At 53.3% G+C, this 14948-nt stretch overlaps 2 protein-coding genes and 1 long non-coding RNA gene across 5 annotated transcripts; 1 reads left to right on the forward strand and 2 right to left on the reverse strand.

The window, feature by feature from the left end:
* COLCA2 (colorectal cancer associated 2) lies at positions 66 to 6647 on the forward strand. Of its 3 annotated transcripts, none has more exons than XM_021376365.1 (5): positions 66 to 973; positions 2550 to 2644; positions 4393 to 4450; positions 5197 to 5423; positions 6048 to 6647. In XM_021376365.1, the coding sequence occupies exons 1-5, from the start codon at positions 967 to 969 to the stop codon at positions 6375 to 6377; spliced, it is 717 nt and encodes a 238-aa protein (XP_021232040.1). In that variant the 5' UTR covers positions 66 to 966; the 3' UTR covers positions 6378 to 6647. The 3 variants fall into 3 exon arrangements, 2 of the variants coding, with proteins under 2 accessions (XP_021232040.1, XP_021232039.1); XM_021376364.1 differs by lacking the exon at positions 66 to 973 and adding an exon at positions 1555 to 1917; XR_002432727.1 differs by lacking the exons at positions 66 to 973; positions 2550 to 2644; positions 6048 to 6647 and adding an exon at positions 2715 to 3139 and having other exon boundaries at positions 5197 to 5279.
* On the reverse strand, positions 2116 to 5187 carry LOC110387788. The gene is made up of 2 exons (XR_002432728.1): positions 4330 to 5187; positions 2116 to 2314 (listed from the first exon to the last, which is right to left on the reverse strand). It is a non-coding gene; the product is annotated as an uncharacterized LOC110387788 (long non-coding RNA).
* NFKBID (NFKB inhibitor delta) lies at positions 8215 to 14942 on the reverse strand (the record flags this gene model as incomplete). Its single annotated transcript, XM_021376367.1, has 6 exons — positions 8215 to 9676; positions 10205 to 10369; positions 12393 to 12509; positions 12620 to 12786; positions 13242 to 13293; positions 14751 to 14942. Coding segments are annotated over 6 exons (765 nt in total), but the record flags the coding sequence as incomplete, so codon positions are not given.

Genomic DNA, 14948 nt, shown 5'->3' on the forward strand with positions numbered 1-14948 from the left:
CCCAGCGTAAAGTTTAAACACAACTTAAGACCAAAAAAAAAAAAAAAAAAAAAAAAAACCAAATACATCGATATTAAGCAGGGATGGAGTTGCCCCAAACCTGCGTCGTCCCACCAGGCTGCAGCCCCTCTGCTTGCAGCACGCGGGGCAGGCCAGCGCTGCAGCACCCGAGAGAGGGGCTGCCTCGTGCAGGATGAGCACACAGCCTGCATTTAGGGGAACGTGCAAGCAAACTCCAGCACCAGGCCAGCATGTGGGGAGAGGGAAGGGAGCACTGTGGGAAAAGCAGGGTCCAGGCGGTTCCCAGCAGCATGCCCAGCGTGGCCTCTCTGCTTGGCCACATCCGCCCGTTGCCATTTTGGTCCGAAATCCGGAGTATTTCCCCTTAAAAAGTGACAAATTGTGCAAAAAGCCACTCGGTCCCTTGTGGAGTCCTCTCTGCAGGTAGCACATGAAATATGAGAGGGCTGGAGCTCAGCCTGTGCGTCTGAGGGGAAAACACTGAGCTGGGTTCGAGGCATCTGCTTCGTTTGGGGAAAGATGGAGAAAACCCTGAAAATGTCAGAAAAGCACAGGGTGAGGAGGGCGGCCCCGCTGAATCTTATTCCCTCGGACCCTCTGCTAGATGGGGATGTGCTCGGTTTCACAAAAAGATAGCCCATTTTGTGGAGCCTTTGAATATTCAAATTGAAAGTATCGCGCAATCATTGATTGTCAAATCATTGGTTTCTAGAGGTTTTAAATACTTGGCATTAGGGGAGAAAAACTCAAACTTATACCCGTAGGTATAAAACAATAATATTTGAGCGGGCACCACCTGGCATTGCCACGAGGCCGGCGGGTCCCTCGGCCCCCCAATTCCCAGCCCGCCGTCTCCAGCCCCCTTCCCCCGCCGCGGGGCCGGGGCCGGGGCCGCCGCCGCTTGCACTGGGGCCGCCGGGCGAGCCGCTGCCGCCGCCGCTCAGGATGTCCGGTAAGCCCCCGGCCCCCGGCTCCTGCCCGGTTTGGGGCCGTTTCGGCGTTCCGCGGGGTCATTCGCCGTGCGAGGAGACAGCGTCGCCTCCCCGGGCGAGGAGGAAGCGGGAGGGCGGGGAGCGGGGAGGAGGCAGCGAGCGGCTCCTGCCCGACGGGGCCGGGGCGCAGCGGAGCGCAGCGGGCAGAGCTGCTCGACGGAGCAACCCCCCCTCCACTTCCACTTCCAGCCCCGCGGCCGGGACCCTCCGTTCGCCCAGCCGCCCCCCCCCCGCCATCGCTCTGCCCCAGCCTGCCCTCACCCTGCCCGGCCCCGCATCCTCCGGCCCCTTCCATGCTCAGCCCGGAGGAGCTGGCAGCTTCACCCACAGCGGCTTCTCGGGACGCAGCCCCCCCCAGTCAGTCCCCAGCTTAGAAATACGGCCCTGCTTCAGCTGTTGGGATGTCCCGAGAACGCTCGTGGTGTAGCCGACAGCTCTGTCTGCCTCCCTGTGCAGGCAGGCTGCACGCATCCCAAACTCTCAGGGAGGGGGGGTGGGTGCTTTTCCTGACTATAGGGCCTGGTAAAGGGATTTCTCATTAAATTCAGCTGAGGGAGCAGCTCAGCAAAGTCCCCTGGAAGCAAGACAGCAGGCTCAGCTGGGGTTGCTTCCAGGAGGACCCCGCATCTCTGGCAGCATCCCCTCAACCAGAGCACCAAGGGGAGGTCAGATAGGACGGAGGGATGTTGCATGTCCATCAGTAGCAGGGGAAGCAGAGTGCCTACAGTGGGGATTCATTGGTGTGTGAGCAGATCCTGCAATGGGACAGGGAGCCTGCAAGCAGCTGTGGGCTGGGACCATGCCAGTGTGCATAGGATCAGCTTTGGGATGGAATTAACAGCAGAAAGTCAGGACGGAAACTGAACTGCCAGAGGCTTTAAGGATTTCAGCATGAGTACAACAGGTGAAAGTGATTCTTCAGATGAGATAAATTCTTTGCCATTTCCTGTACTAAAAATCCCTCCTCAGGTAGTGACTGATGGTTGTTTGGGGCTGGATTAAAGGCATCCTGAAAGCTCGTTTGAAGGCAATGGGAATTGAACAGGATGAGTGAAACAAAGATAATCGAGGCTTTACAAAAAAAAAAAAAAAAAAAAAGAAGGCATGAAAGCAGGCATTTTATTTGTGTTTTATTTAGCCCTCTCAATAACCGCCCATGTATTTGTATTGTTTGATTCCTGCCCTTCATCTGCCAGACGAAGCAGTTCCCTCTTCTGTTTTCAAGTCCTGAGAGCAGCAAACACGAGAGGGATTTAAATGGATGCAGCAGCAGCGCCAGAGGGAGCTGGGTGTTAGGACACCTGGAGGGAAAAATAAAAAGAGATGCCAAAGAATAAAACGTGTATGATTAATATGCACGATCAACAACTGTTTATTCATAAATACCTGCTAGAGAAGCAGGTGTTAAGGGATTGCAAGTCACTCACAGAGAGCAGTTAACCCTCTGTTAGCCCTAAGCTGGGGGTGCCCAAAATGTGCCGTGTGCTCCCAAAAAGTCTCCCGTCCTGAGAAGTGTTTTCCCATCCGTTCTTTCAGGAAAGCCCAAAGTGTACCAAGGTGTCAGAGTGAAGATCACGGTTAAGGAGTTACTGCAGCAGAGAAGGGCGCGACAAGCAGCGAGCAGCGCAGCGGTGAGTGACCGACTTGGTGCCCGCTGGGTCTCTTCTCCCTTCATCTTTCTTTTTATTTTATTTTATTTTTATTTATTTATTTATTTTATGCCAAGATTGTAATCTATGTGACGTGAGGACTGCTGAGGTTTGAGCACAGCGGGGTGGGTGCCGATAGGGAAGAAGGAAACTCAGCCAGGACCGCAGCAGTGGTGCAAACCGGTGCTGGGCTGAGCCCCGTGCAGGTGGAGGATGTGTCCGTGGCGTGCTGCCCAACAGCAGCCAGGGCAAAGCTGTGCCGTGCTGAAACCGTGCAGGGCAACGGGAAGGGCTTGGGAATTTGGGAATCCAGGTCTCTAGTGTTGTCCAGCACGACCTGGGCAGCTCCGAGCTCCGTCCCTTCTCAGAGAGGGGAAGGAGTTGGGTTCACCTGTGCGCAAGGCACACGGATGCAGAAACTCCCCATCTTGGTGAGAGCCCTCCAGCTCCAGCCGTGCCAGGGATTTGCACAAGAAGGTCAGTAAATCATTCCTGCTTCCCGGTTCGTGACACCGCGCCTTGGTGTGGTTCTCAGATCTCATCTCCCACCTCCTGTAGCTGGTGGCAGCTGATTGCACAAGGCTGGAAGCCAGGCGGAGCAGCCGGGGCCAGCGGAGCACGGAGCTGCTGGGCTTTGGGAACAGGGGTCTCTGCTCCCCAGCCCCCTCCTCCCAGGCAGCCTCAGCGCAGCCAGGGCTGAGTCTAATTGGGTTTCCTTCCCGCTGCCAGCTGGTCTCTTCCCACAGAGGAGAAAGCCAAATGGAGGCAGTGGGATGGGAGGTTCCCCTTGTGGCTTCCTTGCTGTCCTGGAGGGGTTGGCTGCTGTCTGAGTGTTGGAAAGCTGGACCTGAAAACTTCTGCCGTGGTGCACATCTGCAGCCAAAGCCCGGAGGAGCAGTCCTACCAGCACCCAGAGCAGCTTCTGTTTAATGATTTAAACACGTGGGGAGAGGAAGCTGTTAGCAGGGAAATGAGCTATCAGCATTTTGAATAGAGGAAAAGAAGTGGAAGTCTGTGTAAATTACAGCCAAAGGGGTGGAAAAGGATTTGCATTTGCAGAGTCCCAAATCCTAGTCCCAGACCACAAGCATCAGCACTCTCGTTGCTTTTGGGGCAGATATCTCCCCTCCAGCCAGGCTCCTGGAACAAACACAGATCCATCAGCTCCAGATTGCAGCATCCTTCGAGAATTGCATTAATTCCCATGAGGGCACAGAGCTGCGTTGGGGGGAGGGACGCTGTATCTCAGACAGCATCAGCATCAGCCCCAGTGATCCAGAGATGCCTAACCGTGGGGACACCTCTCATGCCTTTAGTCACACTTCAAGACAGCTATTGCTGCATTTGTTAATGGCTTGCTCTTAATCATACTCATCCCTACAAGCTCTCGGGGATCCACAGTCCTGGGAACGAACGCATGTTAACGTGACGTGGTTTGAAAGGCAGCCCCATCTCTGCTGCAGTGACAGCAGCAAGGCAGCAGGCAGAGCGTGCTGATGGTGTTATGGTGAAAGCTTTGCAGCAGCCTGGTGGTGTGCTCCTCCAGCGCCGTTATCTACACAGGCTCAGGCGAAGAATGTTGCTCTGTCAGTTCCAGAGAAGCTTGCCATGCCTCAGCCACGAGATAAATGAGGTTTACATGAATAGCTGGAAGCAAAATGACTTACCTCAGTGTGCAGAAAGAGGCATTACAGCACCTCCAGACCCTCCTCTCCCCTTCTCTTTGCCAGGTTTCCTGGGGCAGCAGCAGCATCCAGTTTGCGGAGCCTGTGTCTCCTCCTCACCCAGGTTGGTACAAAGCCCACCCGAGTGTCCCTTCCCAACCATTCCCACAGCCCAGCGTTCTTCCAGCCCTTGCTTAAGGCAGAGAGCCAGCAGTGCAGCCAGCCAGCACCTGAAAGGCGCCCATGGAATGCAGACGAGGATGCCGAGAGGCCAACAGGGGACATATTCCCCTCTGCAGGAGCACGATCCAACGCTCTCCTTGTGCAGTTTCCCACTGCAGGGAGGCAGAGCCCCTTCCCCAAGGGATGCTCAGCCCCAGGGAGCACTGCCGTCCCCAGGCTGCAGCCCACGGGTCGGTACCTGGGAGCACTGCGCAGGGTTGGCAGCTCTCACTCTGCTGGCAGCCCCTGCAGCAATGAGAGGAGTGTCGGGTTTTCAGCTCCTTCCCCATCACGGTGGATATCCAAGGAAAGGGGGAAGGGCGCTCGGGGCTTTCAGGTCCTTGGAGCGTTCTGCAGCCAAAGCAAAGAGACCTCAAGGGTTGGGCAGGTGTGAATATATACATTGTGTGGACAAGGAAATGATTAAATCATCAATATTTAGGAATCAATTTGCTTATGTTAATACAGAAACATGAGATGTACTCAAGGTCTTTCAGGGTGGTAAATCTCCATCTGTTGATGTACTTTGGGTACTTCTCGCTCCTTCCCCCATCCAGCTACGCACTTTAACTTGCACCTGCACACAGTGCCCTTTGGGAGGACAGACACTGAGTAACGCACTCCTTCTTGCTTTGCCTTCTCCCCCAGCACCTTTTGATGCAGAACCCATCACTTCGGCTCCCAACTATTGCCCGTCACGGCAGTTCTCAAACTGCCTCTCCTGCGAGGAGAGCCCCAGCCACCTGGAGCAGCTGGTGGACTCCTACCTGCAGGCGGAGGCTGCCTTCGAGCCGGCCCTGGGTACGCTGCAGACACCACCGCACTACATCTCTGATTCCTTCCAGCCAGTCCCGCTCTGCTTCAACCAGGGCTTGGTAAGCACCGCGTGCTCCAAGGGATGCTGGGGGTGGGGTCGTCAGCACAGTGAGCTGATTTGGGAACGTGGCTGCTTCAGGGGTGGCAGACACCGCAACACAGATGGTGCGCTGCACGGAGATCCCATAGAGCTCCTGCTCAGAGAAGGTCCCTGTTAGCACTCACAGTACTGGAACTTGGGTTCCTTCCAGCCTCTTGGGTTTGGTCTGCTGATGTGATGATGCTACGTGGGATGGAATGTCCCTTTGGCCAGCTTAGGTCGTCTGTCTTGGTTCTGCCCCTCCCAGCTCCTTGTGCCCCCTCAGCCCCCTCGCTAGCAAGACAGCACGAGAAGTTGTAATGTCCTTGGTTCTGTGCATCAGTACTCAGCAACAACTAGAAACATTGGTGTGTTATCAACATTGTTTTTCTCCTAAAGCCAAAACATAGCATTGTACCAGGCAACATGGAGAATATTGACCCCATCCCAACTGAAACCAGGACGTCCTCCAAGGGCCAACCCATCCTCTTTGCAGCCAGACCCTCTGAGCAGGCAGCAGTGCAGAAATCCCAGGCTGTCCTGCTGCGTCCCCAAGACAACACCCCAAACCAAACCCCTCTTTTCTTGTTTCTCTCCCTTGCAGGCTGCCGCATCCCCGAGCCCGGCTGATTTGCCCAACGCGCTGCCCCACGGCTGCCCCGCTCCCCAGCTGCCCCCATTCACCCCCCTGGCCCACAGCCCACCCCCTGCCCTGGACCCAGCGCCCTACGGCTGCCCGGCAGAGGGCTGGCCCTGCCACCCCCCGTCCCCCTACGCACCCCTCGCTTGCTGCTGTGCCGCCTGCAGCCCCCCGCACGCCGACCCCAAGGTCCCGCAGCGCTTCCCCTGCCCTGGCACGGACTGCTCGGGCTGCCTGCCGCCCACCGACGACTTCTTCAGGCGGGACAGGAGCTGGGACATCTGCTACAGCTAATGGGGAGGGGGCTGCACGCTGCCTCCGTGTCGGCATCGTTGCCTGGGAGCTCCGCGCGGTTGCGCTGCCTGCAATGTACTCGTCACTACTCACACACGGTGTTGTCACTACATTCGTCCTCCTGTTTTCTGTGGTCGGGGGTAGCTTTTGTTTTTGGTCTTTATTTTATTTTCTGGTTTTGTTTTTAAGAACTCCCAAGCTGCCTTACCAAAGCCATGTCGTCAACGCCAGCTCTTTGTATCACAAATAAATACTTTGGTACTCACACTGCCCATTAGTCCTGTGCTGAATGCCAGCGCCTTTCTCTTTGGCTAATGACGGAGGCTCACAAAGATGGGGAAGAAGTCCCCAACCCCCAGCACACCCCCAGCTCCTCAGCTGCCACAATAACGTTCCCTGGTGGCTCTTACAACTGAACAGCTTCCCTCTGCCCAGAGCTGGAGGTGCTCTAACAGATAGGGATGCAACATGCATACTGCTGGCAGATGGAGAAGTTCCTCCATTCTCCCAAAAAAAACCCCAACAAACCCAACCAATGTTTCTTCACCTTCGCCACAGCCTTCAGTGACGCTTTCCCCTCTTCCCTGCTTTTGCCTGATTAACCTCAGAGCCAGCCTGAGCGCTAAACCTGTTATAAACAGGAGTCAGCAGCTGTGCCACTGCTGCAGCTAAAGGTGCCATCACCCCTGCGTTGCTTTGACACGTGTCATTTAGGGGTGCTGAGGTCCTTTGTTCCATGTGAGGGTACAGTCACCTCCTGCCCCCGACAGCACTGAGCTCCTGGATGCTGCTGGGAGGGCTCGTACCTCCATGCCCATCCTCACTGACATTAAACAGCCATGGGAGGATACAGCTGAGGCGAGATGTTTGAGGCTGCTGCTGGAAATGGGGTGAGCACATCCTCCTGGTGTACTGGCTGCATTGGCCTGAGTTTAGCAGAACTGCCAAAAGGTGCAGCAAAGGAAAGAACACGCGCAAATGAGTTGCAAGCATCAAACAGGGAGAGCACCCACGTTAGCACAGCAAGGCTGACAGCATCCCCATCTGTTAGCTAAGTCACTCTCCATCCCTGGCAGCCACTTCCCATTTCTCTGCTGCGCTTCCTCGTGCTGTTTTGCAGTCCCCCATGCCAAGGGAGATGTGCACATCTCAGACACCAATCCCCGCTGCTGTGTCAATAGCTCCAGGCGGCACGTGCAGTGCAAGCCGAAGCTTGCTCCTTGTTGACACAAGGATTCCTGGGCTGATTGTGAACTGGAAGGAAGAAAACAACAGAGGGGGACCATTCAAAGGCTGACTGTGGGTTTTCTGGCCACCAGGAACATGTTATTTCCCAGCTTCCCTTCCTCGTAAAAGCTGATTAAATGAAAACAGCTCATGCCGTATCTCTAACAGAACTGGCACAGCACAGCCAAATGCCAGTCCCTGCCAGGTGGAATAAACACATGGGCATGGAGAAATGAGGATCTCCCCGCTCTGAGCCACGAACAGCTCCAGCAGCAGCCTGCAGTTACGGAGAAAATAAAGGGCTCTTATTTTCCCAGTCGCTCAGAGGACCCGATCAAAAAGCTTCCCTTGCCAACCGCCTGCTGACTTTTCCATGGTGCCACTTGGAAGCGTTTGTTTAGCGATAACGAGCCTTTGTTCTCGGTGACATATCTGAAGCCGCAGGTAGGAAGAGATAAACCGTGCAAACAAAAGGAAGAACGCGCTGCCAGCGCTGCTAACGTTATAAAAGGGACATTCCCCCTCGAAAAAGTCACAAAAAGAGGAGATACCGTGATCCGACCCATAGGGATGAAATCCACCACGGTGCAGAGAACAGCGCAGGGACCACTTCTGAGCCCTGGGAGGGGTTGTCCCAAGGGCAAGAAAGAGAGAATTTATTGACCACCACTTTGCCTCGTCAATGCAGTTCTCACTCATTCGGGTCTCGTTACAGCATCCCATCAAAGCAAGGTAGCACATGCTTGAGCCGGCCCGTGCCCAGATACATGCAAATTTATGCAAACACATGCAAATGTGCATCTGCTTTTTTTTTGTCAGAGGGCGCTGGCAGGTTTGTAGGCATGATGTAGTGAGAAGCAGTAGCCAACCAGCACAGAGGAGGGATGAGGAAGTCAGAAGGTCTCTAATCAGGATTCCTGCGTTTCTTAAGAGCTTTTGTTTGAGCCTGCAAAGCAGTGGTTGAAGCAGCCCGGGTTTGCAAGACTCACAAGTGCTTAACAAAGCCCTGCCGCATTGAGTCAGTGGGTGATGGAGGAAGTCACAGCGGTGATTGAAGAGATTTGCCCTTCACCTTCTTCAGCTCAGTCCCGATAGAAGAAAACAACTTGTGCAAGGCTGAGAGAACAGCAACATTCAGAACGTGCACTGCGGATGGGACACCCTCTGTGACCGCTGTCACAGCAGAGCTCTCACCCCCTGCAGGCACCTGCCTTCGCTCCTATTGCCCCGCACACCGCCAGCTGATTGCACAGCAATTCACAACTCATTTCACAGAAAGAATAAGAACTTCCTAACATGGGATGGGGATAGGAGAGAACCTGCGCCTCGTGCTCGCTCTCACAAGCATCTGCTCTCCTTCCACGGGGTGGGGCGAGGGCCGCGGCGATGGAGAGCTGATTCAGCTTCCTTCCACAAAGTGCTAAGAACGGGAGTAGCAGCAGCTTGCAGGAGCCCTCACTTGGAGGTCTTCAGTTCAGCCGTGCCCTTGGAAGCTCCCCAGTCTTGGTGCGACCTCTTTAGTCCAGTCCTTTCCCCTCCCCCCCCCATGTTCATGCATTCCCAGGCTAGCAGGGACAGTCGAGGTCATTGCACATCACAAAGGCTTCAGCATTTCACCCAGTGCCCCTGCACAGGACGTGAGCATGGCTTTGAGCAGTATTTCTCAACCCTTATCGCCAAAGGACCACCTTGTGTTCTGGCCTTGCATTGCCACCAAACCAAAGCGTGGCTGCACGTTCAATGTTGGCTAATTTGTGTAACAGGATTATTAGCATTCCCTGTTAACAAAATAAGCTTTTCAACCATCTCAGAGCTTCTCTCTTGATATCTCCCATGCTACTCATGGTCCAAAGGCCACAGGTTGAGAAACACTGCTATCCCACTCCGGTGTATAGATTCTGGGGGCAGAGACATGCTGGTAACCATCCTCGTGGTTGTTCTATGGCGCTTTGTGCCTTTGGCAAGCTGAAGTTGAAGCCATTCCAGAAGCTGCAGGCAACCTAGGATCGGGCATTTCGGCAGCAGGAAATGAATGTCGATGCGACTTTCCCTCTCTTCAGCAAATGCCTAATCTGCCAAAAAATGCAAAGGTTTATAATGCACCACATGAAACTGTGGGGAGTGACATGCACAAGCTGCGTGCGGACAGTGAGATACGTACACACACACACACACACACCATTATATACACATATAGGCGTAACTAAATACACATACTAACACCTTGAGACTAAAATGAGCTCCAGCAGCCTTTCCATACCCATAGACATGAAACCTCACCTTCCCTCGAGTTATGCTGCCATTAGGGAAGAACTATAGATTGGTGCAGCACGGCTGTGGCACTTGGAGACGTGGTTCAGTGGGCACGGCAGCAGTGGGTTGATGGTTGGACTGGGTGATCTTAGTGGTCTTTTCCAACCTTAATGATTCAATGATTCTAAAGCCTGCTTTGTGCTCCTTGATTATGGATTTGCTGAAGTGGGAATCCCCCAGCAAGCTCAGCCCCGTGCCACACGACTTGGCCAACGCTGCTGTAACACAACGTCCTCGCTGTTTCCTCCATTAAGGACAGAGGGCACTGGTGCAGCAGGAACACGTACCTGGTCCCCAGCTTTCCCAGAAGGAGCCATGTGGATCGGCTGATCGTTGTCTAAGTTTCGGATGCTGGGGTCAGCCCCGTGGTCAAGGAGCAACTGGACGATTTCCTTCTGGTTCTTGTCACCGTGCAGCGCAGCTGCCATGTGCAGAGCTGTGTTTCCATGAGCCTAAAAATAAAGAAAAACCCTCTGAAGGGCTGTGCCCCTTTCTTAGAACTGCCCTAGGAGCAGAGGTTGGTGAAACGAGATCAAGAATCCTCACACCACTTCTTATCCAGAGCTGGGAGAGTATCCCTCCTCCGTGTTCCCCAATCAGCTTCAGCATCGGGTGCTCCAAAAGGCACTGTGCATGGGTGCAGAGAACCAGGGCTCCAGCAGCCCACACCCCTCCATGCACCGCAGCCTGAGCAGGGGGGGCTCAGCAAGGGGCATGGCACCTGCCCGTGCAACCCTAACGCTGCCCAGTGGGGTATGACCCGTAACGGTTTTACACGGCGAGAAGCTAGCGTGCAGATGCACGAGGAGAGGTATTTTTAGTCGGCACCGAGTCTCGCTGGGGCAGCTGTATCTGTTTGCTCCTTGCCAAAATAATCGCACGTTTCTGATGAGCTTGGGAAGGATGGGCACAGATGGCACTGCGCATCACTGCACCGACTGTGCAAAGGGATACGTATGATTTTCACCTCCTATTTACCAGCGAGACATAAGAGATGTGGAAGCACGAAACGAAACAGCAAATTAGAATGGAAATCTCAATAGCTATCCTCAGACAAGGCATTTTTACAAGCACTGAACAAGCAGACACTTGTCGATTTTACCATCCCATAAACTCAGGAGATAGTTTAGAAACTCTTTATACGATTTCTCATTAAAAGGAAACATCTGCATTTGTTTGCAGCATCTTGATAGCTTCCAAGCCCCGGCAGGGGGCCATGAGGACCAGGCCAGCTGGCAGTGCTCGATCCTGAAGACCCTCCATTGATTTGAACAGGACTTAGATGAGACACAAGTTCAGAGCACCAACATCTGGGCTCTAGAAATCGGTGAGATGAAAAACGCCTCAAAGACCTCAAGGCTTTTCTCATCGTGAAATCCACAACTGATTGGATTTGGAATGAGACAACTGCAGCAAGCAAAGGGTGAGCCAGGAAAACCAAAACACAAAATCTCCATTTTCTTCTCTTTGTCGTGCTTGGAAGAGGTAGGAAGCCTGGATAGGACCAGCCAACCCTGCCACTACATTTCTCCCTGTCCTAGGCATCCCACCAACAAAGCTCCAAGCGATGCTATCGCAGTAAGAAGCTCTCCCAGCATTGTGATCAAGAGACAACAGCAGACTCCCCTGGACAAGATAGCACGTGCCTGATGGCACTTAAAAGATACAGAAAGAATGCAGTAAAAGAAAAATAAAAACCCAGTGTAATTACCCATGCATACATACTAAACCAAACATATTTTCCCATCCTCCAGCCCAGCAGGTTGGTTTTTGTGCCCCAGCAAACAGCTCAGCTCTGCAGGAGCACCCCAGCACCACCCAGCCCTGCGCAGAGGTGGCAGCTGCCGGGAGCTCTGCCTGACAGTGCACGGAGATTGCTCAGCACACACAGGAATGTCAGGATCTCTGCCATCTCAGGAGGATGGGCGCAGCTGATGCAGCTACGAGATAGTGTCACTGCTTTGTGTCTGCTCAGAGGTGAAGCATGGGGCAGGCAGGGGGCGGGTGACAGCAGCAGACATCACACTGAGGCAACATCTCAGCCCTGTAAGCAGAGCCATGGAGTGCTATAGCAGCACTATGAAGCCATGCATTTAGCATTGGAGCTTTGCCCCTTGCTGTGCAGAGCACTGCCAGGGCAGGTTACCAATGCACAGCTGCCCCAAACGCTGCCAACACAAAGCATTACATCAGTGCAGAGCTGTTTTCTCAAACTTCAGCCCCAGGTCACAAAGTTCCCATCCCTCCCCACAGAACCACTTCCCACGTCCCTCTCCCCCCCATTATCTGTCTTGCTGCCAGGGCTCAGCCCAACCCCTGCGCTGGGTCCCATGCAAGTTCCTCTTTGCTGGAAAATGTGTCAAGTCAAAAAGAAATTCAAATTCACCAACTGTTCCTCAAAAAATGTGTCTGGGAGGGAGTCATCGCTTTCTGCAGGACCCCAGGTGTGTCTGCACCACCTCTGTCCGGACTCACCTTGCTGTTGATGAAGTCCTTGGATTTGAAAGCATTCAGCTCCAGGAAGTAGCGGAGCAGGGAGACGTTCCCATCCTGGACGGTGTAATGAAGAACCGTCTTGTTGCTTTTCACGTCCTATTTAAATGCAGACAAACACAACCAAATGAGAATCGTTCCGCAGAGCAACATAAGGCAGAGTCCCTGTACCAAGGGATGACCGAGGGACGGGGAGAAGCAGTTCCTACCCGGCTGTAGATGGAGGCTCCCGCCTGCACCAGCTGCTGCACGCAGGTCTCCAGCTCCCGGCTCTGGTGCCGCAGATCTTCACACTGCTGTTCTGGCAGCACCAGGCGGCCCCGGTCCCGCAGCAGTGTGTTGTGGGCCAGGACGGCGCAGTGCAGCGGGGTATGGCCTGGGGACGCAGAATGGAGAGGGTGATGATGGTCCCCATCACAGTGGCACTGTAAGGGCTTGTGGGGAGGATGCGAGCACCTGGTGGAGCTGTGGGTGTCCCCGTTCACCGCGGGGGAGTTGGACCAGGTGGTCTTTAAGGGTCCCTTCCACCTCAACAGATACACATCTTTGCAAGGGTGTCTTTAAGCCCCGAGACCTTTCCCTAATTCCCAAAGTCCCATTCCAGCTGCACAGAATATTTTGGGGGCATTTTGGTGCGTACTCAGCTCCACGTGTGCACTTAGGCGACACTGAGTTCCGTGGCATTTGAGCTTCCAGCAACAACTTCTGAGCCCACCACCCCACGCCAGTCAACCCCAAAGAGCATCAGTCCATGACATCGCCGGTACCACTTCTTTCTGTCTTTCATTTCTTTTTAGGACCACTAGAAAATACTTGTGCATCAGGTCTCACCTTCAAAATCCTTCATTTCTAAATCAAGGGGGAGACCTTGTGAGAGTATCACCTGGGAGTGACAGAGAAATGGGACAATTTTAGCTCGGCAGAATGTTGTCCAAACCACAACAGAGCTAACAAAAGATGGGAAAAAACAAACAAACAACCCCCAGCCCCCCAAAATAGACAATTAGACAGTAGATAATTATAGTTTAACTGTAGGCTAAGCAGTTTGGCACTAGATTTTGGCACTCTGAATCCTGTTTCCTGGCAGAGACATCGCTCAGGGTTGCATAAGATGATCACGTTCCCTAAGTCCCCTAAAACTAACCCAAGGATATCCCGTTGGGTTCTACTAGATTCTCAGTTCCCAAAATTGAGCTCAGTGGTGCTAACCTCCTCGCTTTCCCCCTGCACTGAACACAGGCACACCTCGATCACACCTCTTCACGATTGTTCTGAGTTATTCTTGGCAAGGATAAGCGTGTAAGAGGAGTGACAGTGTGGTCTGGAGGTGAGCGTTGCTTGGATCTAGCATAGAGCAAAAAAATCACCTTAAAGACCAGGGCTGATGCGATGCAGCCAGATAGCCCCATGTCCAAACTACAACAGATAACACATTTTTTGCTCTGGACTGAATGCAGCGTGTTGTTTGCATTACAGCATCTTGCATGGGGACTTGGCCGTGCAGTGACTCAACCCAACCCCGTTGTGTTGGACAAGGCGCAGGAGGATTACTCAGAAACGTTAGGGCTTATGCTCTCTTATCATAACAAGAATATAATATATCCTAAGCAAACATTGACAAGAGGCTTTGAGCTGCCTGCTGTTTAGAGATTAGACGTCTCAGGCGTTAAGAAGAAAAACAAAACCAAAAAGCGCTGTCGCATGTCATGCCCGTGACCCAAGCGAGGAGCAAACCTGCGTGCATTATTCCTTGCTCCGTCTTATTCTCCTTTTTGTGTTGTAAAAAAAATATATATAAATAAATACTGAGAAGGAGCCTAAAAAAGATGCATTTCCACCACTCCAGTCGGCACCGATGGAATTATCTGAATGCGCAGCGCTTTGAATGAAACACCTGCTTTCCAAAGAACTCCCGGTGTTACACATTAACCACTGCTGCTGCCCCCCCAGGATGCGTGCCAGGCAGAGCTGATGGTGGCTGGAGCTGCCTGTCCAGGAACATTGGGTTCACCCAGCACCCTGAAGAGTCTTGCTCAACCAGGGCAAGCTCACTTTGTAAAGCCCAGCATCGGCACTGCAGGAAGGAATTATTCGCACCCACAGTTATGCTGGGGAGATTCCTTGTGTGATGGGACACCGGTGTTGGCTGCAAGTCCTGAAATAGGAAGAAAATCTAGGAAAATCCTAACATGTGGATGGAAATAGACTTTTTTTTTTCTCTTTAAGTCTTAATTGCTCACAGACCTCTTCCCTTCTGAAAGAGTTATTTAAAGACGCTGATAATGAGATGATAACGTAGGCTTATATTGCTAGCAATTAAACCATAAAGGCCTTTCCTACCTGGAGAACCTGGGCATACCCATATGTCGCAGCGAGGTGCAGAGCTGACTGCCCTTTGTTGTCTACAGCATTGACATCTGCTCCTGCCTGGATCAAATCGTGGACGATAGCTGGCTGCCGGGCAGTGACGGCCACCAGGAGCGGGGTCTGGAAAGGGCAGCACAGCAGAGAGCCCTGAGAGTCTGTGAGGAGATGAGG

This window comes from Numida meleagris, chromosome 23 (assembly GCF_002078875.1).
Source record: "Numida meleagris isolate 19003 breed g44 Domestic line chromosome 23, NumMel1.0, whole genome shotgun sequence".
Lineage (NCBI taxonomy): Eukaryota > Metazoa > Chordata > Aves > Galliformes > Numididae > Numida > Numida meleagris.

What these genes read in the sequence shown, in the direction of transcription:
- COLCA2 (XM_021376364.1), top strand. An exon ending in AAGCAGCGAGCAGCGCAGCG is followed by an intron (nt 2,645 to 4,392) that starts GTGAGTGACCGA and finishes TCTCTTTGCCAG; the next exon opens with GTTTCCTGGGGCAGCAGCAG. An exon ending in TGTGTCTCCTCCTCACCCAG is followed by an intron (nt 4,451 to 5,196) that starts GTTGGTACAAAG and finishes CTTCTCCCCCAG; the next exon opens with CACCTTTTGATGCAGAACCC.